Genomic DNA, 25,747 nt, shown 5'->3' on the forward strand with positions numbered 1-25,747 from the left:
TAGTCTAACAGAAGGATAAGGATTTTATGTTTTATTAAAATAAATTTACTCTATTGTTTTTGTCAGGTCCTTAATCATAGATGCTAAGGTTTTTCTTACAGCTATTTAATTGTCTACATTTGCCTAAAATTCTTTAATTGTCACCATGGTTAAAGGGATAATTAAACATTGCTTCACAGGGACCTATAATATTATATGGGTGAATATTATTAATATAAATGTTTTTAAAATTGTATAACGTTACTAAAATTCTGATCTGACCTAATTGTCAGCCATGATTCTGGTTATTATCTCAAGGTATTATATGTCACAAGAATGGTCAAGTGTCTTTGTCAATTGCCATTTTAAAGTCTTTTGTTATTTACGGACAGTTGTCTGATGTTTTTGCAAATATGTTTCATCTTCAGAGAAATTCATGGAAAGGACTCTGACACTCACTCTAAAATGTAGGCTTCTGATAAAATTTCAGATTATAAAACTGAGCTGGATAAAAAATTACAAAACTCTAATAGAAAAACTGATGGCCTCATGAAACTGCCATCAAAAGATCAAGAGTTGGTTACATAAAACTAAATGAACTGATAGAGATGATTATAATTTTATGACTTCTTGTTTAAAATATTGCTGATTTTTTTAATGTTTTGTGTTTTGTTTTCTCAGATTTAAGGAAATCTTTTCCTCTTTTCTCTTATGCTAACTATGACATAATTTGATAAAATTATGTATTTGTAAACAAAATTAAAACATTTATCTTTTTCTCCCTATCTGATCCCTCCAGAATTTGAAAACTCCTGATGAGTAAGTATTCTTATTTTAATGGCTATATAATTGTTTACATAAGTTCAATAAGAATCTGTTCTTCTTATAACAGGACACAATTGGCAACACTGGTTATATTACCAAGGCTTTGACTGGAATGTCATGTTTGAGAAAAACATAAAGACTCAGATATGATAAGACAGCTTTTCAGGAGCAAAGGTTAACTTTCTGAAATAAAGCCACTTGAAAATATTGGCCTGGTACCTTGCTTATGGGTTCCCAGTAACCTGGTAAGGTTGAGTAAAGAATGTCACTCCCTCTGGCAGGTACAAGGAACCTCAATATTTTGAGGAACTTGTGAAGAGAGGAATTCACCCAAATCTGTAGGTATTGCAGACAGAATCTGATGACAAGTTCTTGGTCTGGCTTTCCTGGCCTTGAGAGGCCTTTAAAGTTCAACCTAAGATTCCTTATAAAAGGTTCCAGCAAAGCAGATATAAAAGAGTCTATATAATCAATTACTATTCTTGCTACACTTATGTAAATAATTGGGCCAAATTTATTAAAACTAGACATTTTACAAACCCAGTTAGTCTTAATTTAGCTGTGCTTGGTAAAATTGAGGATGATTTTAAAGAAAAAAACTATGTTTCAAAAACTATAATACACATTTATAAATTTTGGATTTTGGTTCTGTCAATTGTCTTAGACGTTTTTGTTTTGTATCTATAAACTACACTAGATCCTGAATTCTTCTAGTCTCCTGAAATATATGGCTACAAATCTCCAAACTAACGTTCCTGAGGGTTTTTTCCATCGTTTTAATTTGGAATCATTGAACACTGAACCTACCCTTTTTTCCTGAAGCTTTGCAAGCTAATTTGGAGGACTTGATATGAACTTAAAAAAAAAAAAAAAAGATTCATGTCTGCTGATGTCATCTGAAATAAAAAGCCCCTTCCTTGTCATAAGCCTGGCATTCCAGTTTTTATTTGGCCCCTCTTGTGTGGCAGATAAAGAACCTATATTTGTAGCTGCTAACACAATCAGGCACCATGTACCATCAATGCTAACTTTTGAACAAATAGTATATCCATATCCTTCTTTAAAACTTTATTTCGTGGAAAAAGTAGTAGCTTGAAGTCGGGCAGACATGCATTTGCCTAATAAGTGTGTCGTCTTGGGCAAGTCATTTTTATTTTTTAAGCTTCACTTTCTGGATGAGTTCAATAGGGATAATAATACCTATATTGAATAGCATTTTTGAACATTAGAGACTCTTTACATAAAGTGTGTGGCACATAAGAGGTGCTCAATACCTAGTAGTTGTTATTAATATTATTATTAGAGTACTATAGCTCATACAACTAGGCACCTCACTGTCATGCTTGACTTCCCTCAATCTACCTTCCACACTGCTCCTAGTGAGCTATCTAAAATGCAAATCTGTTTGCATCATTCCCCTGCAATAAACTATTCAATAGATCCACATCACTTTTATGCCAACATAGCTCATATGCACCCCTCTCCACCCCAGGCTACTACCCTGCACTTTACTCTGTGGTCCAGTCACACTAAACTTTTAGTTTCTTTAATGTATCATCACTACCTCCCCACCTCCTTCCCCTGGCCTTCATACCTGCAGTACTCATTCTCTGGAACATTTCCACCCTAACTGTTACTCTAATTTACTTCCACACATCTTTTAAGTCTCAGTTGAAAAGTGATTTCCTCTGGAGTTCATTATGGGTATTCCCCATAGACTCATTTCATTGTCCCTGCTAGATGCTCCCATAGCACTCTGTACTTCCCCTATCATAGCACTTCTTCTACCTTATAGTAATGGTTTGTTTAATTGTTTCCCCACTAGAAGGAAAGTTACGTGAGGGCAGAGACAACATCTACTTTTGCTCATCACTTTATGTCTAGTGCCCAGAATACTGTTTGGGTTTCATTAAGCCTTCCAGAAATATTTTTGGAAGAATAAACAAATGAAAACTCTAACAAAAGACATGAATTTTCTGATACATGATGTCAATTCATGAACACCTGCCTTTGTGCATGCTATTTCCTGTCCCTCATCTGTTTGATAGTTATCTATACTTCCTTCAAGATTCAAGATACAGGATAAACACTGCCTCCGTTTTATAACTTTCCTTGATGCTTCCACATGATTTTGGATGCTCCTTACCCTGTAATTCCATCACATTTTGCACCTGCATTTAAGGGATTTTATATTATTGTGCAGCTATCTGTGCACATGTCTGCCTTAACCAATAGACTGTTAGGTCATTAAGAGCATGAACTGTGTCTTATTTATCCCTGTAGCTCAGCACATATCCCAAAGCCTTAAAAATAGTCAGCACTCATAAATGTGTTGAATGTTTTAAGTCAATGGGATAAGATCTAGTTAAATTCAATGAGTACTTGTTGCTCCTATTCAAATAATCAATGGAACCTTTTTACTGTATTATATATTATGCAACATTCATATATAATAGGTATAAAGAACAATACAATGAACATATTTACCCATATCTTCATTAATAAGTAAGATGTCATTAATAGAAATGAAGTTCCCTATGTACCCAGGTCTGAAAAAAATGGAAAATACTTCATAAACATGTGTTATCATCTTGAGCTAGGCTTTGTTCATCTCTTTTGTATTGTTCCGATTTTAGTATGTGTGCTTTTGAAGCAAGCAGCAGGTAATGAACTTTGGCCTGCATTTTTACGGTTCTCCTAAGGTCCCAAGATGAGGCAAGGCAAGCCTTCGTTCTAAACTGCCCTAGTTACATAGTCATACAACCCTTTCTCAGATTTTTCTAAGAAGCTGTCCCTCTGTAGTTTTTCCATGTAATCCAGATAAGATTTCTGAGGCTCAAAATAATAGGAATACTGTAGAAAAGCACTTCCTGAAAAAATCTAAGTGTTGTTTAGACCTTATCCAATTTGCACTTTTCATGTGTCTGCAAGATAGGCAGCAGTTACATTATTATCAGAATGAGAAAGCAGAAAATTTGTGACTTGAAAAAGGACACTAGAAGAATAAATTGTGGGGCTATAAATAGAGCCAAGCTCTTACTTTTAGTTTTGAATCTGGCTCTCTCTTCAGACCCACCTTCCTGGGTCCAAGGTGAAGCATCTACTGTGTAGGGGAATGAATGGCTTCATCATGCTTCTGAACTTCTGTACCTCCTCTATTCTGTACTTCAGAATAGGCACAAGGGCATTCCGCACAGACAGCTATCCTATCAAACTCCACTTTCTTGTCCAATTCAGACTAGAATGAAGGACCCAGTGGTCATCTTTTTCCCATTCATCCAACTCTATTTTCAGGTAACTAATCCTTTGGTCTGCTTCATCTTCTGCTCTCCTCAGTCTGCATCCTTTCTTCTTCATATTTCAACATTCCCATTCTCTCCTCTCCCTTCTTCTCTCTTTTCTACCCCTCCTCCAAAACTCAACCTATCATCTATCCTTTTTTCCTTTTATTATTCTGTTTCTCTGCTATCCTGTTCTCCTCATTCATTCTCTATTCTTTCTCCTTGACTATTCTCAATTTCTATGTTCATTTCCTTTCCTGCCCATCATTCTCTCTTCCCTCTAGCTTCTATTGCATTTTCTTACTTCCTTTTACCCATCCACATCTCATCATCATTCCATCCCTCCAAACACCTCATTCCATACATCCTCTCTTCTGTGTATATCTACTCCATTTCATTCTTTCCACAATTGCATACACTCTCATCTTCTCTTTTATGCACTTTATTACAAGTATCTCTCTTCTATCTATCCTTCCACTTATGCTGCATTCTCACCAAACTCTCTTTCATACATTATAACCATTCATACTTCTACTCTGTTCTATCCTCCCCACCTTCTTTTCAACATTTTTGTCTTATCTCATACCTTTTCACGCAGTGTGAGAAGAGGCTTCCCTCTTCCTTTACAAGTTAAACTTTCACTGTAGTGTTGATACCATCCCCTTATGGTTTTCTCTGGGAACTTGATGTCAGCAACATCCTATTTCTAGTGTATCTTCAATCTTTGTCTCTCTACTAGCCCCTGTCTGCTATGTCACAAATATGTGTCAGTCTCTCCATTCAAAAAAAAGGAAACTATTTCTTTTATCCCTGAACATATCTATTATATACTCATCCCTTTCATTTTTAAATAAGCTCCCAGAAAGTATTTTCTGTGTTTACTATCTCCACTACCTCTATACAAACTCCTAAAAGCTCCCCATTGCACTAACTAACCACTCCACTGAAACAGCGTATGTGAAGAACATCAAGGTCTTCCATGTTACCAAACATAATACACACTTTTAATTCTCTGTATTATTTCATCTCTCTGTAATAGTCAACAATGTTGGAAAAATGTATAAATAATAGTAAACAGCACAAACTTGTACCCAGACTGCCAGAGTACGAATGCTGGCTCAACCATTTACAACCTGGGTGATCTTGGAAAATTTTCTTACCCACCCTGTCTCTGTCTCCTCATCTGTAAATTGAGAATAATAGTACCTATTTCATAGAGTTGTTATTTAGATTACAAAAGTAGAATGATTAGAACAGTGCCTGGCACACTTTATGTACTATATTGATGTTAACTATTGTACTTAGTATGCTAGTATCAGTGTTATTATTATTGATCACTCTCATCTTTTTGAAACCCTTTACTCCTCTGATATATCAGTCAAAATGGGTTATATTAATATGCAGTAACAAACAATTCTAAAATCTCAGTGTCCTAAAACAACAAAGATTTACTTATCACTCACATTATTTGTCTATCTCAGGTTGTGGGGAGGGGTGCTCTCTTCTATGTCATCTTCAATAAAGGAGACAGAATGATAGACCCAACACCACCTGGCATGATTCTACTCACTGTGGCCAGGGGAGATGAACATGAAAAATCATGTCCTGGCTCTTAAAAGTTTCCCCTCCTCCCTCAGAAATGACACATGTTATTTCTATTCACATTTGGTTAGCCAAAGCAAGTGATTTGTCCACACCTAACTTCAATGCTGCATGGAAGTGTAATACTACCACATACCCTGAAGGAGGTGAACTAGAAATATTGGAAGTAGCCGTATGGACTACCACACTTGGCTTTCAAGATACTGCACACTAATTGTTCTATTAACACCTTCTTTAATTTTCCTTCTTGGTCTCCTACATAGGTTCTTTTTTCTCCCCTCCTGCCTTAAAGATAGTTAATGCTACATGATTGGATCCTTGGCATGATTTTCTTCTTACTGTATGTAGCTTCCTGAAGTGATCACATCCATTCACATGGCACATGGTTGTCACAACATACTGACAATACTGAATTTTACGTCTCTAGCTTGTATCTCTCTCCTGATCTTAAGATTTCTATACCCAACTGCTATTAGACTTCTATCCCTGGATACAATCTCCTTAAGCTTAATTTTGTCCAAAATTAAACTTTCAGATTTATCCTATTTAAATTTCTCTTAATTCTCATATAATATACCCCAGTTTGTAGCACCATTGTTCTCCCATGTTACTTGGGTACCTACTACTTTGACTCCTCCTCACTATCATTCTTCTGACATTGACTGTTTTTACTGTCTATTTCCTCAGCGTACGTCCCCTTCTCCATCTTAATTCACTGCTCTGAATCAGAACTGCACTACTCCTCACCTAGACTATTTAAGCTGTCTCCTAACCACTTTCCCTAATTCCAGTCTTGTTCCCCTCAAATGCATTCTTTACACAGTTACTAGAGTGCCACGTATAAAATAAGAAACTGATCACTCATTCTCTTGCTTATAATACACCATTCTGTTTCCTGCAACTGCTCACTTGGTTTTCTCTGCCTAGAATCTCTTTCTTCTTTTCCCACCACTTTCCACCTACAATTTTCTTGACTTCATTTTACTTAGCTAATAATACAAAAACAAATGCTAATACTAATAACTAGGGGCTTAGGTATTTCCTCATCCAGGGACTTTTTGCTCAACCTGACCAAAAAGAACGGGTTAGATGACCCTTTTCTATCATCTCATAATTACACATATCTTTACTATTTCAGTTAATGTGTTTTGTGATTATCTATTAGTCTTTTTCCTCTATTATATTGTGATTGTGTTAAGAACAGAGACTATGCCTTGTTAATGTTTGCATACCTAGAACCTAGTCCAGGGCCATGTATGTAGCAGGAAGTCAAAACATGTTTGGTGAATGAATAAATGAATCAATGGATCAAACTACTAATCTTTCTCTCATCCATAATTCCTCCTCCTTGACTGTCCCTTTCCCTACTTCTCTGTGTCTTCTTTTTCTTTCTTCCCATCTGCTATATCCTTTTCTCCAATTTTTCCTCTTTCTTTTAGGATATCCCAATATTTAGCCATTTTATTTTACTTCATCTTCTCCTTTATCTTCTCAACTTTTCTACTCTTTCTCTCTCATTTTCTCTCTTTCCTCTACCCCACTCTCCCTAATCTCTCTCTCTCTCTCTCTCTCTCTCACACAATTTTCCCATTTATTAACTATTCACTGTTACTTAAAATTCACACTTATTAATGTGGGAGGGAGCTTCAGGAAGTGACAACTAACAGCAGAGGAATTAGCAAAAGCATAAAACAAGAACCAAGAAAGTCTTTCAGTGTTGGGGTTAAGATTCTTAGTGAACTGGAAATGCTTTCAAAGCCATTTTTTAAAGCAAAATTCAATACCTACAACTCTAGTCATAATAAAGAGTGATGAAAAACATAAAATTGTGATGTTTTTTATGCTTTGGGATTAGAAAAGTGTGAAATATATTATATGCATACATATATTGCTTAAAAGATATAGTCTTAAGTTGTTTAGAAACTTTGAGTATGCATACACTTATATATCATGAACATATATCTTTGTGTGTCTGAGAATGTTCATATAGCCAACTCTCTATTTATATGTGTATCTAGAATAGAATTTTCAATGACTAGCCTAAAACATGCTGCTTTCAACTCCAGTCCTACTCCTGGTATACTTTAGAAGTGGGGGTGGGGGTACCACTCTCTGACCTCATCGTGTAGAGGAGGGTTCCATTGTCCACCAGCCTGAGTAGCTTGTTAGGTGTGGTCATGTTATGGGCCACCGATTTCTTGCCATTGTGGAAGAAGGTGTCAGGGGTCCAGATCTTACTAGCCAGGAGATTGTTCAGTGGAAGGATCTTCATGGGTCCATCAAATTTCAGTCTTTCATCATGCCATGTCTGTCGAAAAAATACATCAATGGTGTACTCCTAGGGACAAAAAGAGAGAGAACAATGTTTTAATAGAGTTATGGTGAGGACCCACAGTGCCCTTAGCAAATATTAATTACCTTGCAATATTTCCTCTGATGCAGAGAAGCAGCAATCTATTAACAGTAATTACTTGTGAATACAGCAAATGATTATGATTGAAAAATAATGCCATCGTGATCAATAAGTACAGAGATGATATGTCTGACAAGATTTTACTTAGGAAGGTCACTGCCAACACTGCCCTGCACATCATACAAGCTGACCACAAGACTTTGCCTTATGAAAAGTCAAGTGCTCCTTTCTCTATGCAGTGACATCTCTAGTAAGAACAAACTCCTTACTTGTCCCTTCTACTAAATGATCCCATATGAACATCAAAGGCGAATACAAAATCACCATGAAACCAAAACCTTAAATTTTAAAGCACATTTCATTTGAGCCTCAAAATAACAATATATCTGAGTTAATATTTTATTACCTTTAATAAACAAGCAACTCTTACAGATAAATAAGATAAAAACAAACATAAATAGAAAAATGGGTAAATGACATGAACAGAAAATTCATGCAATAGATAAAAGCTGCTAATAAACATGAAGAAAATTTTCAAAATGGTTGTTAATCTAACACAAATTAAAATGACAAAATGTTCAAGGTTTTGGTAACAGCAGACTAAATCTCTTGGATATACCTTCCTGTGGCTATTAATTAGAAAATTCGAACAAAAAAATAGAACTATTTGAAAGCAATAGAGAATGACTAAAAGCAGACAAAAACTTGAGGAAAGTTTACCCTTGATAGATGGCAGCAGCAAAAGCTTAAAATTGTGAGTCTGTGGCTTTTCTTTCTTGAAGGTGCTCCCCCAAACCTAAAATTCCCATGACAGTTATCACACCTTTACTGGCTCAAGGTGTCAGATAATCTGGAAATTTAGGAGTGGGAGCCCTGGAAGCAAGAGAGTCACAGAAGGGATAGGACCCCCAATCTGTCAATACTCTCTGTCCCAAATTCTGGCTGACCACTACACTATACACACATGAGGAAGCCCTTGGGGATCAGTTGAAAAAATGGAAGCAGAAACAATAGAGGAGTCTTCCACTAAATGACAGATGACAGAACTGTGCTGGGTGATGTTTGTGAGTATGGCAGAAATCAGAAAACTTATTGGCTTAATATCTCAGAGGGTAGAGCTCAAGGCTGGCCAAAGGGCTGAAACTTCAGGGTGAGGCCCTAGAAGCAAGAGAATCACTGAGAGAGTGAGTCTCAAAATCTGAGTACAAACTCTGCCCAAATCCTTGACTGACCACTAAACTACATAAGGCATGGGGGACACCTCTAGGTAGCCAGGAGAAATAAAGAAGCAGTCAGATGCATCTTAAAATCCCTTAATAGCTTCCAATCACATCTGGAATAAATCCCAATATCCTTCCCTTACGTAGAAAGCACTTCATAAACTGTCCTTTGCCTTCCTCTCTGAGCTCTTCTCCAACCACTCTTCCCTCTACAAACTAGCCAGTCTAACTTTTCTCTTCCTCCACTGCACCAAGCACACTGCTACCTAAGATTAGGAAATTATATAATTTATTGTCTAAACTGGAACACTTTTGAGAGTAAGGGGAGGCTTTATCAATAATTATATCAGAACAACAGGTGTAAACCAGAACTGTGCCAGGTGACAGGCTAGAACTAGACTCCCACCGAAAACCAGGATCATGAGGGACTCCAACCTCAACAAAAGGGGGAATTAGATAAAATGAACTGGACAAAATCAATCCACAACATGAAAATTCAGAAAGGAAACATGTCTATCCAAGCAAGGATTCTGAATAGAGAGGTGTTTAGGGGAAGCATTCCTACTGATTTAGGTACCTCAAGCCTAATCTTACATGGGATTGATATTTAAATGTACACTATCTACCCAGTTTGAGGCTTACAAACTGAGAAATTAACATAAAAATTGGTCTTAGGATACGAATACATCTAGATTGACTTGCAAAAGCAAACACAAAAACACTGGGGGGGACAAGACCACAAATAAATGCTTGCTGAAAATAAGCTTACAACCACCACAACAAGGCACCTAAGGAAATGCTCAGGAGCAAGAGTCAGCTGATAAAACATATAACTGAATTAGACCCTCTCCAAGAACTTCATAGAACAGAATAATCAAATAGATATTATAAAGGAACATCATTAAAATGATAAAGACATCAAAGGAGAGATTGAGAACATGAGAAAAGATCCAAATATTATGGGGTGGGAGTGAGAAAAAACAGATTTCAAAAAGATCTATTTGAAGTAGACCTTCTGTAAAAGAAAAATAGTCATTGAACATAAAAAATCAATGGAGATGGTATATAGAAAATTAGGTATCATTGAAGTGACACTAGTGAACTGGAAAATACATATGAATAAAAATTGCTCAGTGTACATTTCAGACAGATAAATGATTAATAAAACATAAAAGAGAGGTGTAGTACCATGGAGGATAAAAGGGAAAGGTTCAGCATAATCTAATAAAATTCACAAGTTACAGAAGAGAGAGGAAATGGAAGAGAAACAGTATTTAAAGTACTAATGGATGAAAGAGTCTCAGAATTATTGAAATATATGCTTCCATATCTTCAAGAATAATAATGTGTTGCAAGCTCAATATAATAAAATAGATCCAAGCCAACACATAGAGGATTTGAAGAATACCAAAGAGGATATCTTAAAAACAACAAAATAGAAAAGACATATTACCTACAAAGAAATAATTTCATAGCAGACTTCTTGAAACAACAATAGAAATCAAAGAATTCTATAGCTAATCAGATAGAATGAGGTCAAAATAAAGACAATTTTAGACAAAATAAGTTTTTCTCATGGCTGGGTCACTCATAGCATTCAGGCCTTATTCAAAAGTCTCCATATCACAGAAGTATTCACCATCTTATCATAAATAGTAATCCCCCTTCCCCTTACCATGCATTATTTTTCTTCATGCATTATTTTGTCAGATAGCACTGACAAAAATGTATTTTTACTTGCTTACTATTTTATTCCACTAGCCTGGGGGCTCCATGAGAGCAGAGACTTTGTTCTCTTCACTGCTAATTCTCTAGTACCTAAAACCTTACCTGGCATATAGTAGGTCCTCTATAAATATTTTTGAATAAATAAATGATTGAATGAATCCTTAGGAAAAGAACTACTAAAATAAGTTCTTCATGTAGTTGAAAATGAAACCAGCAGGAAGATGCAAGAAGGAATGGCGAGCACAAGTGTTGACATATTTATGGGTAAACTAAACTAATAGTGGCTCTCCACAAACAATAATAAGGGCTAGAAAAACAAGGCAAAACAAACAACTACACTCAATGGAAGGAGGTAGTAGGAAAATGTGGGTGAATGCACTACTGCATTATTTGGGCAGAGTGGAGATATTAGACTTTAGGTCAAGTATGTATGTTAACATTTAAGGTAACCACTAAAGAATATACAAGAAATAGAATACAAAACTTAAAAAAAAAGTAGAGAAAACCAAATGGTGGGAATATAGAAAATGCTTCAATCCTATGGAAGGCAAGAAAAAATAGAGCATAGAAAACATGGGGAAAATAATATATAAAATAAGATAGTAGAAACAAAATATAATCTAAGGATAAGTAACAATGTAGCTATATGCTATGTATATACAAGAGTCACACCTAGAGACACATAAAAACACAGGTCAAAAGTAAAGTGATTGAAACATATGAAAAGGCAAATCCTAACCAAAATAAAGTGGCAGAACTATAAAATAAAGATAGAATGGACTGTAAGATGAACATTTTTCTTTGGGGATTAAATATCATTATACTATAAAATCAATTATCTCAAGTGGAAAAAAAACAGTTCTAAATATTTATGCATGGATAACAAGGACTCAAAATATATAAGGTAAAACTGGGATTAAAGTAAAAAGTGACAAACCCATTGACTCAATAAATGAAAGACCAATCAGGCCAACAATTTGTATGATTAAAATGTGTGAACAGAGTGACATCAACAACATAGCATTGTGAGCTGTTCCCTTTGTCTCTCCCCCTTTTGAACTACAACTAAATGGGCATTCATTGACCAACTGAGGAAGCCCACATAGCACAACAGAACACCTGAGAGACACACACAGCTGTACATCTGAGACTGGATGAACTGGCCCCCTGGGAAGTGGCAGAGTTAGGTGAGCACCCCTTGCCCTCCTCTGGTAACCTGTTCATGTGCATGAATGCTGTCCAGCATGGCGTGAGCACCCCAAAAGTAGGAACGTGCCCCAGGGTGACTGTATGAAGAGGTGATGGCAGCCCCTCACCTACTCCTGATTGCTTTCCTGGCAGGGGGAGGGAGCCCACCATGCCCCTGCAGCCTGAAGGAGGGACCCTAGCTCAATCCTGATGAGGAAATTCCAATCATCAAGCACAGCAGCTGGCGGGACCCACAAGCAGAGATGGCAGCAGATCTACACACTGGTGCAAGTGCACTCCAGGCCTGAGCGAGCGCCCAGTGTACTGCTGTGCCCTAAAAGAGGGAATGTGCCCTGCGACGACTGTAGGAAGAAGTGGCAGCAGCCTCTAGCCCACTCGTGATCAGTTTCCCAGCAGGGGGAGGGAGCCCACCATGCCCCTGAGGTCCCAAGGAGTGGCCCTAGCTCGGTCCTGGTGAGGAAACCCCATCCACCAAGCACAGTCCACACAAGGGCTTGAAGACTCCCCAGGCTGGTGCAAGTGACCATAGTACCCCTACAGCCTCCAGCATACAGGGTGGGACCATAAACTCAGCTCCTGCTTCCCCCTAGTGGTAACAGGTGGAATCTGCAACCGATGCACAACAAATGCTCCAACAAAAGATTAGTTCATCAAACACCACAAGAAACTGCAGCAACAATTCACACCAGAAGGAAAATGACAATTCTCTAGAAACCAACCCTGAAGGCACAGAAAATTACAAACTAAATGACACAGAACTCAAAATAGCTGTCATAAAGAAACTCAATGATTTACAGGAGAACCCATGAAGACAGTTCACTGAGCTCAGAAATAAAATGAATCTCTTCACCAAAGAGATCGAAACTATAAAAAAAAATTCAAACAGAAATTCTGGATATGAAAAACACAATTAATGAAATAAGAAAATAATCTAAAAACCCTTCAGAAATAGAGCTGATGTTCTGAAGGAGGGAATTAGTGATTTAGAGGATTAAAATAGAATTCTACAGGCAGTTGAGGAGACAGAACTAAGAGTTTAAAAAAATGAAGGAATTTTTTGAAAAATATCCAATTCAATTAGGAAAAGCAACATAAGGATTATAGGTATTCCAGAGGGAGAAAAGAGGGAGAAAGGAGCAATGAGCTTGTTTAAGGTAATAATACCTGAGAAATTCCTAAACCTGGGGAAGGATCTGGATTTACAACTACACGAAACTAACAGAATGCCTAATTACATCAATACCAAAAGACCCTCTCCAAGGCATATAATATTAAAAATGGCAAAAGGCAACGACAAAGAAAAAGTATTAGGAGCAGCAAGGCAGAAGAAAATAACCTACAAAGGAAACACTATCAGGCTTTCAGTAGATTTCTGGGAAGAAACCCTACAGGCTAGGAGAGGATGGAATGATATGTTAAAAGTACTGAAAGACAAATCTTTCAGCCAAGAATACTCTACCCAGTGAAACTTTCCTTCAGATACAATGAAGAAGTAAAAGCTTTTCCAGACAAATGAAAGCTGAGAGAGTTCATTGCCACTAGACCTCCCCTATAAGAAATAATTAAAGATGGCCTCACACTGGAAACAAAAAAGCAAAGGTCTATAAAGATTTGAGCAAGGATGTAGACAGAAATAAACAGAAAACTGCAGCTCTTTAACAGAACAGGGAGGCCAATACTCAATTATAACTTAAAAGATATAGAGAAAGAAAGCATCAAATTAACAATAAACACTTCAACTTAGTCACAAACTCACAAAATTAAAAACAGAACAATTTATAACAGCAATAACACAGAAGGGGAGAGAAAAGGGATGGAACGTGCTTAGGTTAATGGAGATAAGAGGCTATAAGAAAATGGACTATTTCATCTACAAGATGTTTTATATAAACTTCATGGTAACCACTAAACAAAAAATCAGAGTAGAGCCACAATTCACAAAAAGAGAGAAAACTTCCTCAGAAAACCACCAAATGAAATGGTAGTCGGAAATACAAAGGAAGAAAAACAATGGAAATGTAGAGCAACCAGAGAACAAGAGATAAAATGGTAGCATTAAACCTTCATATATCAATAATCACTCTAAATGTAAATGCATTGAATTCTCAAATCTAAAGACAGAGTAGTTGAATGGATTAAAGAACAAGACCCAATCATATTCTGCCTCCAGGAAACCCATCTCAGCCCTAAAGACAAACATAGGCTCAGAGTGAAGGGATGAAAGACAATATTACAAGATAATGGGAAAAAAAGAAGGCAAGTATTGCCATACTTATATCAAACAAAGCAGACTCCAAGTTAAAAAACAATCCAAGTTAAAAAACAATGAGAAACAAAGAGGGGCAGCATATAATGATAAAAGGGACATTTGACCAAGAGGACACAACACATATTAATATATATGCACCTAACACAGGGCCACCAAAGTACATGAAGCAATTATTAACAGACCCAAAGGGATCAATAATAGTAGGGGACTCCAACACCCCATGTACAAGGGACAGATCATCCAGACAAAAAAATCAACAAGGAAATAGTATATGTAAATAAAACACTTGATCAGATGGACTTAATAAACATATAGAGAGCATTCCATCCAAAAACAGCAAAATACACATTCTTCTCAAAGATAGACCATATGTCGGGAAACAAGGCAACCCTCAAGAAATTTAAGAAGACTGACATAATCTCAACCATCTTTTCTGACCATTGTGCAATGAAACTGGAAATCAACTACAACAAAAAAACTGGGAAAGCCAGAAATATGTGGAGACTAAATAGCATGCTACTGATCCACCACTGGATCAATTAAGAAATCCAAGGGGAAATTAAAAAATACCTGGAGACAAATGAAAGTGAAAATACTATATACCAACTCTTATGGGATGTAGTAAAAGCAGTCATAAGAGGGAAATTCATAGCAATACAGGCCCACCTCAACAAATAAGAAAAATCTCAAATAAGTAATCTTAAACTGCACCTAACAGAAATAGAAAAAGAATAAGAAGGCCCAAAGTCAGCATAAGGAGGGAAACAATAAAAATCAGAGCAGAAATAAATGAAAAAGAGACAATAAAACCAGTAGAAAGGATTAATGAAACTAAGAGCTGGTTCTTTGAGAAGATAAGCAAAATTGACAAACCCTTTTCCAGACTCACCAAGAAAAAAAGTGAGAAGGCTCAAATAAATAAAATTAGAAATGAAAGAGGAGGAATTACAACAGATACTACAGAAATGCAAAGGATTATAAGAGAATACAATGAAAAACTATATGCCCACAAATTGGATAACCTAGAAGAAATGGATAAAATGTTAGAGTCATACAATCTCCCAAAACTGAATAAAGAGGAAATAAAGAATCTGAATAGACCAATCACAAGAGATTGAAACAGTAATCAAAAACCTCCCAAAAAACAAAAGTCAAGGACCAGATGGCTTCTCTGGAGAATTTTACCAAACATTCAAAGAAGATCTAGTACCAATCCTTCTCAAATTATTCCAAAACATTGAAGAAGATGGAACACTTCCTAACTCATTCTATGAGGCTAACTTTACCCTGATACCAAAACCAGACAAGGACATCACAGAAGGAAAATCACAGGCCAATATCACTGATGAACATTGATCACTGTTCATCAACAAAATATAGGAAAACCGAATACAGCAATACATTAAAAGGATCACACACCATGATCAAGTAGGATTTATTCTAGGGACACAGGGATGGTTCACCATCCACAAATCAATCAATCTGATACACCACATTAACAAAATGAGGAAAAAGAATCACATGATCATCTCAATAGATGCTGAGGAAGCATTTGAAAAGATCCAACATCCATTTATGATAAAAACTCTCAATAAAATGGCTATAAAAGGAAAGTATCTCAATATAATAAGGGCCATATAACAAATCCACAGTCAGCATCATACTTAATGGTGAAAAAATGCAAGCCATCCCTCTGACAACAGGAGCAAGACAAGGGTGCCCACTCTTGCCACTCCTATTCAACATAGTACTGGAGGTTTTGGCCAGAGCAATTAGGCAAGAAAAAGAAATAAAAGAAATCCAAATTGGAAAGGAAAAAGTGAAACTCTCACTGTTTGCAGATGACATGATTCTATATATAGAAAACTCTAAAGAATCCATCAGAAAACTATTAGAAATAATCAAAAACTACTTCAAAGTTGCAGGGTACAAAATCAATTTAAAAAATTAGTTGCATTTCTATACACTAACAATGAACTAGCAGAAAGAGAAATCAAGAATACAATCCCATTCACAATCAGAACAAAAAGAATCAAATGTCTAGGAATAAACTTAACCAAACAGAGGCCTGGCCCGTGGCCAAGTCTTAAAGTCGCCACGCTCTGCTTTGGTGGCCCAGGGTTTCACCAGTTTGTATGCTGGGTGTGGATGTGGTACCACTCATCAGGCCATGCTGAGGCAGCATCCCACATAGCACAAGCAGAGGCACTCACAACTAGAATATGCAACTATGAACTGGGTGGCTTTGGGGAGAAGAAGGGAAAAAAAAGAAGATTGGCAACAGGTGTTAGCATAGGTGCCAATCGTAAAAAAAAAAAACCTAACTAAAGATGTGACAGACATATACACTGAAAATTATAAGACATTATTAAATGAAATTGAAGAAGACATAAACAAATGGAAAGATATTCCACATTCATGGGCTGGAAAAATAAACATATTTAAAATGTCCATAACACCTAAAGCAACCTACAGATTCAGTGCAAGCCCAATCAGAATCCCAAGGACATTCTTCACAGAAATAGAAGAAAGAATCCTAAAATGTATATGGAACAACAAAAGACCCCAAATAGCCAACGCAATCCTCAGAAAAAAAGAACAAAGCTGGAGGCATCACAATCCCTGACTTCAAAATATACTACAAAGCTATAGTAATCAAAACAGCATGGTACCAGCCCAAAAACAGACACACAGGTCAATGGAACAGAATTGAAAGCCCAGAAATAAAACTACACATCTATGGACAGTCAATCTTTGACATAGGAGTCAAGAATATTCAACAGAGAAAGAAAGTCTCTTCAATAAATAGTGGTGGGAAAACTGGAAAGCCACATGCAAAAGAATGAAAGTAGACCATTATCTTGCACCATATACAAAAATGAACTCAAAATGGATTAACGACTTGAATGTAAGACTTGAAACCTTATAATTCCTATAAGAAAACATAGGCAGTACATTATGTGACATTGGTCTTAGCAGGATCTTTTCAAATACCATGTCTATTTGGGCAAGGAAACAAAAGAAAAAGTTATCAAATGGGACTACATTAGACTAAAAAGCTTCTGCAAAGCAAAGGAAACCATGGACAAAATGAAAAGTCAACCCACCAACTGGGAGAAAATATTTGCAAGTCATTTATCTGACAAGGGGTTGATCTCCAAAATATATAAAGAACTCATACAACTCAACAGCAAGAAAACAAACAACCCGATCAAAAAGTGGGTAGAGAATATGAACATTTTTCCAAAGAAGATATAGAGATGGTGAATAGACACATGAAACAATGTTCAACATCACTAATTATTATGGAAATGCAAATCAAAACTACAATGAGATATCACCTTACACCGGTCAGAATGGCTACAATTACCAAGACTAAAAACAACAAATGTTATATAGGATGTGGAGAAAAGGGAACCCTCATACACTGCTGGTGGGAATGCAAACTGGTGCAGCCACTATGGAAAATAGTATGGAGATTTCTCAAAAAATTAAAAATAGAAATACCATATGATCCAGCTATTCCACTCCTGGGTATTTACCCAAAGAACTTGAAATCACTGATCCAAAGAGATTTATGATCCCTTATGTTCATTGCAGTATTATTCACAATAGACAAGACATGGAAGCAACCCAAGTGCCCTTCTACGGATGAATGGATAAAGAAGATGTGGTGTATATATATACAATAGAATACTACTCAATCATAAAAAAGACTAAGTTGTCCCATTTGCAACAACATGGATGGACCTTAAGGGTATGATGTTAAGTGAAATAAGGCAGACAGAGAAAGACAAATACTGCATGATTTCACTCATATGTGGAAGATAACAAATATGTGGATAAAGAGAACAGACTAGTAGTTACCAGAGGGGAAGGGATTTGGGGGGTGGACAAAAGGGGTAAAGGGCCACACATGTACTGTGACAGATAAAAATTAGACTACTGGTGGTGAGGACAATGAATTCTATTCAGAAATTGATAAACAATAATGTACACCCAAAGCTACACAATGTTATAAACCATTATGATAATAAAATCACTGCAAAGAATTAAAAAAATAAACAATCTTAAAAAAATATGTGACCCATCCAACTGACAAGGATGAGCTAAGGAACACACACAGACCTATCTATTTAACACTTAGTAAACACACATTGTTTTCCAAAATTAAATGACCACGTGCTAAGCCATAAAGCAAATCTCAAGAAACACAAAAAAAGACGTCATATCCTATAGACCATCTTCTTTCAAGATGAGGCATTACATTAGAAATTAATAAAAAGTTTTATATTTGGAAATTTTAAAATCCACTATAAGAATTTAAAGAAACAAAGAAGAAACCATGAAAGATATTAGAAAATACTTAGAACTAAACAACAGTGAAAATGCTTATATATGAAATCTTGTAGTGGGCTTCTCAAGTGGTACTTAAAAGGACATTGATAATTGTAAATAAGCCTTAAAGATAGCCTAACAAAATGGAAAACCTTAAGCTAATCTACCTCAAGAAACCAGAAGGAGCAGAGTATCACAAAGAAAGTAAAGAAAAAGATGATGCAGACAAAAGCAAAAATCAGTGAAACAGAAAACAAAAAAGAAATAATACAGACGATGAACAAAACCAAAAACATGTTACTTTGACAACACTAACGACATAGAAGACTTCTGATAAGTTTAATCAAGAGACAAAAAGATGAAAAACCATATGCCAACACAACGGACAATCTAAAGGAAATGAATAAATTCTTAGATTCTTACAACCTCCCAAAGCTGAAGCAAGAAGAAATATAGAATATGAATAAAGCAATCACAAGTAAAGAGATTGAAACAGCAATCAAAAGCATCCCAAAGAATAAAAGCCCAGGCCCAAAAAGCTTCCCTGGGGAATTCTAACAAACTTTCAGAGAGGATTTAATACCTATCCTTCTCAAGCTATACAAAAAAGTTAGGGAAGATGGAATGCTTCTTAACACACTCTACAAGGCCAACATCACTCTGATACCAAACCCTGACAGGGACAACACAAAAAAGGAAAACTACAGGCCAATATCGCTGATGAACATAGATGCAAAAATCCTCAACAAAACATTGGCAAACCGGATACAGCAATACATCAAAAAGATCATACATCATGACCAAGTGGGATTTATACCAGGGACGCAGGGATTGTTCAACATCCGCAAATCAATCAATACGATACACCACAGTAACAAAATGAGGAATAAAAACCACATGATCATCTCAATAGACACATAGAAAGCATTTGACAAGATCCAACAGCCATTTATGATAAAAAAAGAAAACCCTCAACAAAATAGGAATAGGAATAGAAAGAAATTACCTCAACATAATAAAGGCCATATATGACAAACCCACAGCCAACATCATACTCAATGGGCAAAAATTGAATGCCATCCCTCTAAGAACAGGAACAAGACAAGGATGTACACTATCACCACTCTTATTCAACATAGTACTGGAGGTTTTGGCCAGAGCAATTAGGCAAGAGAAAGGAATAAAAGGACTCCAAATAGGGAGCGAAGAAGTGAAACTCTCATTGCTTGCAGACGACATGATCTTATGTATAGAAAACCCTAAAGAATCAATTGGAAAACTATTAGAAATAATTAACAACTGTAGAAAAGTTGCAGGGTACAAAATCAACTTACAAAAATAAGCTGCATTTCTGTACTCTAATAACAAACTTATAGAAGGAAAGCTCAAGAATACAATTCCATTTATAATCGCAACTAAAAGAATAAAGTACCTAGGAATAAATTTAACCAAGGAGATGAAGGACTTATACAATGAAAACTATAAGACATTATTGAAAGAAATCAATAATGACATAAAGAGATGGAAAGAGATGCCATGCACATGGATTGGAAGAATAAACATAGTTAAAATGTCCATACTACCCAAAGCAATCTACAGATTCCATGCAATCCCAATCAGAATCCCAAAGACATTCTTTATGAAAATAGAACAAAGAATCCTAAAATTCATATGGGGCAACCAAAGACCCAGAATGGCTAAAGCAATCCTGAGAAAAAAGAACAAAGCTGGAGGCATCACAATCCCTGACTTCAAAATGTCCTAAAAACCCATAGTGTTCAAAACAGCATGGTAATCATACAAAAACAGACACATAGATCAATGGAACAGAACTGAAAGCCCAGAAATAAAACTGCACATATATGGACAGCTAATCTTCAACAAAGGTGCCAAGAACATACAATGGAGAAAAGACAGTCTCTTCAATAAACGGTGTTGGGAGAACTGGACAGCCACATGCAAAAGAATGAAATTAGACCATTATCTTATGCCATACACAAAAATAAACTCAAAATGGATCAAAGACTTTAAGATAAGTCCTGAAACCATAAAACTCCTGGAACATAATATAGGTAGTACACTCTTTTTCAAATACCATGTCTTCTCAGACGAGGGAAACAAAAGAAAAAATAAACAACTGGGAGTTCATCAAACTAAAGAGATTCTGTAAGGCAAAAGAAAGTAGGATCAAAAGACAACCCACCAATTGGCAGAAAAATTTTGCAAATCATATCTCCAATAAGGGGTTAATCTCCATAATACATAAGGAACTCACACAACTGAACAACAAAAAAAACAAACTGCCCATCAGAAAATGGGCAGAGGATATGAACAGACATTTTTCCAAACAAGATATGCAGATGGCTAATAAACACATGACAAGATGTTCAACATCACTAATCATCATCAGGGAAATGCAAATCAAAACTACACTAAGATACCACCTTACGCCTGTTAAAATGGCTAAATCATTAAGACTAAAAATAACAAATGTTGGAGAGGGTGTGGAGAGAAGGGAACCCTCATACACTGCTGGTGGGAATGCAAACTGATGAAGCCACTATGGAAAACAGTATGGAGATTCCTCAAAAAACTAAAAATAGAATTACCATATGACCCAGCTATCCCACTACTGAGTCACACATACACACACACAAGCACACACCCCACAGGAAACTTTGATTCAGAAGTGGCAACATGAAGAAACAGGATCTGCATGGAGTTTCTACTTTTGCTGATGCAGGTGGTAGCAAAGGCATCTTGTCTTTAGTGGCACAGATTGGCCACTAAACACATAAAAAGATGCTTAACCTCAAAGGTAATCAGGAAAATGCAAATAATATCAATTAGATACCATTTCAAACACAAAAGGGCAACAATAAAATGTGATAGTATGAAGTATTAGCAAAAGTGTAGAGAAATGGAGTTCCCATACAGTGCCAGTGGGATTATAAATTGGTACAACCTGTCACGAGAGTAATTTGGCCCTATCTGAAAAAAAGCTAAAAACATGCAAACCCTACAAATTAGAAATTTTATCTGTAGGTACACACCCTACAGAAACTTAAACATGTTCACAAGAAGACATGTACAAGAATGTTTGTTGGGGGCTGGCCCCGTGGCATAGCAGTTAAGTTTGCACACTCTATTTCGGCAGCCGAGGGTTTGCAGGTTTGGATCCCAGGCACGGACCTACACATTGCTCATCAAGCCATCCTGTGGCAGCATCCTACATACAAAGTGGAGGAAGATTGGCACAGATGTTAGCTCAGGGAAAAACTTCCTCAAGCAAAAAGAGGAAGATTGGCAACAGATGTTAGCTCAGGGACAATCTTCCTCACCAAAACATAAACATATATATATATATATATATATTTGTTGTATCATTGTTTTTTAATAGCAAAAATCTAGAAATAGGCAACATGCATATTGACAAGAGAATTGGATGAACGTATGAATAAATACTCATATACTGTAATAGTCTATAGCAGTTAAAATAAATGAATTAGAGTTAAATGCATCAAAAAGAATACATTTCAATACATGGTTGAAAAAAGTAAGTTGTAATATTATACAAAAGCTATGATGCATTTTATATAGTTTGAAAACATGAAAACCACTATTTGTTACTTATAGTGATATTTGCTACTGCATATAATACATACATCCTCAGGTATAAGTCTAGAGTATGCATGGAAATGACTAAAAAAAAACCCCGCAAAATCATGGTTGTGATTATCTCTCAAGAGGGAGGGAGAGAGAGGAATAAGATCAGGATAAGGTAAACAGGAGACTTCATCTATATCTTTAAAGATTATTTTTTAATGAAATGAAATATGGCAAAATTTTTAAGATTTAAAAACATTGGGAGATGGGTACCCATTTTTTAAATATTTTTCTTTACATAGTCCAAACTATTGGGGAAAACCGCATGGTGATTATTTGCTCCCATAAGTATCACAGGATCTTTGGCCAAAAGCAATCCAATTTTGACTTGACCATTCTAGAAATGCAATTGATTCCTTCCTTGCAAATTGAGCCCTTGTATACTCTCCAAGGATGATTGCCTCCAAATTGACAAATGAATTCTGTTGTTTTGTGAGGCATTTAAATCAAATCTTCCAGATAATAAGCCTAAGTTTACCTCCTGGGAAAGGCACTTAATACATTTCCTACACTGGGCAGAGATGACACATAGCTCTTGGGGAAGAATTTCTGGCTTGGTGTTAGAGCTTGAATGTGTTCAACTCTCTGACACTGTACAGTGTATCAAAGCAGGCTTTCAGAAAGGTCCTGCAAGGCTGATTCAACTTTAGCAGGGTCTGGGGCCAACGCGCTTGACAATTGCATTATGGTAAAGGCATTGTCATTGTTCCATATGCAGGCACTCCCCTCTTATTTTGGCCATCCAGTTGTCCCTTTGCTCTTTGCCTTCTCTCCATCATTTTCTATTTCAGAGAATCATAATCCACATGTCTCTTTCACTTGCATTTAGCCCTTGAAATACTCTTATTAGCATTGTTTATGCGTCCTGCCTGTCTATTTTACATACAAGTAGCCCCAGAGATTCCTGGTCATGGACTCCTAGGCAAAAACCCACACAAATGGATGCCTTTCTATAACGCATCCAGGAATACGATATCCTATGGAATAACAGGAAACTGACAGCCTCAGAGACTTTCAAAATAAACAAAGACTTCCCTCCATTCTGTGTTTGAAACCACTGGTAAGTGACGGCTTGAAGTAGACATTACTTTTTCCAGTGCTAGGGAGGAAACAGGCACAATAATTTCAAGCCCACTGCCATCAGGAAAGAGGTCCCTGTGCTACTTTCTTTTTAATTGACACCATTTTTTTCCTGTATGGTCTTCAGATACTCTGGTAACTTTGCAAGATTTTCATAAGTAATTGTCAGACCAAAATGGATATCACCTGAATCTGTTAGCAAGAATTGTGATTAGAATGTCTTTTATGGATTCTCATTTCCCAAGCCTCCATTTTATTTTTCTCTTTAAGCTAGATGGTTAGCTCTCTTATTGTATTGTCTACTTGCATGATTGCTTTGCGGTCCCCTTATACCCTAGGAAGTTTCTCTGTTGAGAAGTAGCAGCTGGCACTTGTTACCTAGCAGGTATCCAAGTAGTTAAAGTATCCCTGGGAAGATGGTGAGGTTGACAATACCTGGAATTGACATTGTAAAGTTTTCCAGTTGTTCTTTCTCTGACTTTACTATTGCTACTCTTTGTCCTCTTTATTTTCTCACTAGTTTTATCATTACACTCAGATAGGTGTTTGTTGAATACATAACTCAGGACTCTGGGTCCCTGTACCTCTGGCATGCTCAAGGACCAGGGTGGAGCCTGGGGCCGCAGGGTGAGAGCTAGGATGGAAGCTTTGTCAGAAGGTAGTTTGGACCAGGAGAGCATCCAAAGTTTCTCTCAGCTGTTAACTTTTTTTTCCAGCTTTATTAAAGTATAATTGACAAATAAAAATTGTATATATTTAGCTTGTATGATTTTTTTTTTTGGTGAGGAAGATTGGCCCAGAGCTAACATCTGTTGCCAATCTTCCTCTTTTCGCTCAAGGAAGATGGCTCCTGAGCTAACATCCACCCCAATCTTCCTCTACTTTGTATATGGGACGCTGCCACAGTATGGCTTGATGAGCAGTGTGTAGGTCTGCTCCCGGCATCCAAAACTGTGAACCCCAGGCTGCAGAAGTGGAGTGTGCAAACTTAACCACTACACCACTGGGCAGGCCTCGTACAATGTGATTTTTAAAGGTGTACATCATGATGATTTAATATACATATACATTGTGAAATGATTAGCACAATCAAGTTAATTAACACACAACATATATCACCTCACAGTCACCAATTTTTTTTTTGTAGTGAGAACACTTGAGATCTACCCTCCTAGAAAATATCATCTGTCACCTTATTCTATCTTCCTTTCCAATCACTGACCATATGCATAGCATGCCATTCTTAAGCCAGTATCCCACTTTCTCTGCATTCTAATTCAAAGAATCTTCAGAGACCAGGGGAAATTTCCACTTGCCTAGAGCCACTGCTCACTGGTAAGGAATAAACAGACTCAATTTGAGAGAGAAAGTGGCAATGAAACTGCATTTTCACTAAATCTTTTGCAGTCTTCCTCTCATTTCCACCTCCACCATCTTTCCATACATCAACTGAGAAAACGGTCTAAACTCTCCTAAAAACAGAAAATCATAGATGGCCACATGGCTTCAGTTCATTCAAATTAGGGTTCTATCTCTTGCTCTGTTCCTCTCCCGGGAGGCCATGGACACAAAATTGATATTACTGCTGAGGAGCTATGTATTGTGTGATCATCAAGCCCCATTTGCTGCTAATGGTTAACACAACCTTTCATTCATGATGCCTGTAAAATTCCCATTGTAACCAGTTTCCAACTTATGTCTTATACCCTGCATTAAGTTTCTTTCTTTCTCTGACTTTCCCCTTAGAAACATCTACCACTGTTTAGCTTTCATCTCTGCCCAACTTCCTATTGTCACATCTCCTTATTTTTACAGATGGAAAAGCCACCAAAATGAGTAGCCCAAAGCCTGGAGATACCAACAGTGCTACTCAACAGTGTCTCTTGAAGAAAGCTACTTTCACTCTTTATCTGCAGGTCTTGCTACTAACGTTTTTATATCATCTCAACAAACACTTATAGAGGACCTATGATGGGTTCTGTGCTAGGTGCTGCAAATGCAGAAATGTACATGTTTTCTGCCTTTGAAGAACTTTCAGTCAAGTGGAGGAACACAGTCATAATTTTTCCCTAAAATTTAATTTGTCCCATCTCGTGCATTCTTGCATTTAACCAATAATTGAGGGTCTACCAAGTGC

General features: G+C 36.7%; 1 protein-coding gene across 1 annotated transcript in view; it reads right to left on the reverse strand.

Annotated features, from left to right (window-relative positions):
• GABRA3 (gamma-aminobutyric acid type A receptor subunit alpha3) overlaps positions 1–25,747 on the reverse strand; it is a 211,036-nt gene that overhangs the window by 61,160 nt on the left and 124,129 nt on the right. Inside the window, exon 5 of the mRNA XM_070257543.1 lies at positions 7,805–8,025. Within this exon, the coding sequence (XP_070113644.1) occupies positions 7,805–8,025 (221 nt within the window). The remainder of the gene's footprint in view (positions 1–7,804; positions 8,026–25,747) is intronic.

This window comes from Equus caballus, chromosome X (genome assembly GCF_041296265.1).
Source record: "Equus caballus isolate H_3958 breed thoroughbred chromosome X, TB-T2T, whole genome shotgun sequence".
In the NCBI taxonomy this organism is placed as follows: domain Eukaryota; kingdom Metazoa; phylum Chordata; class Mammalia; order Perissodactyla; family Equidae; genus Equus; species Equus caballus.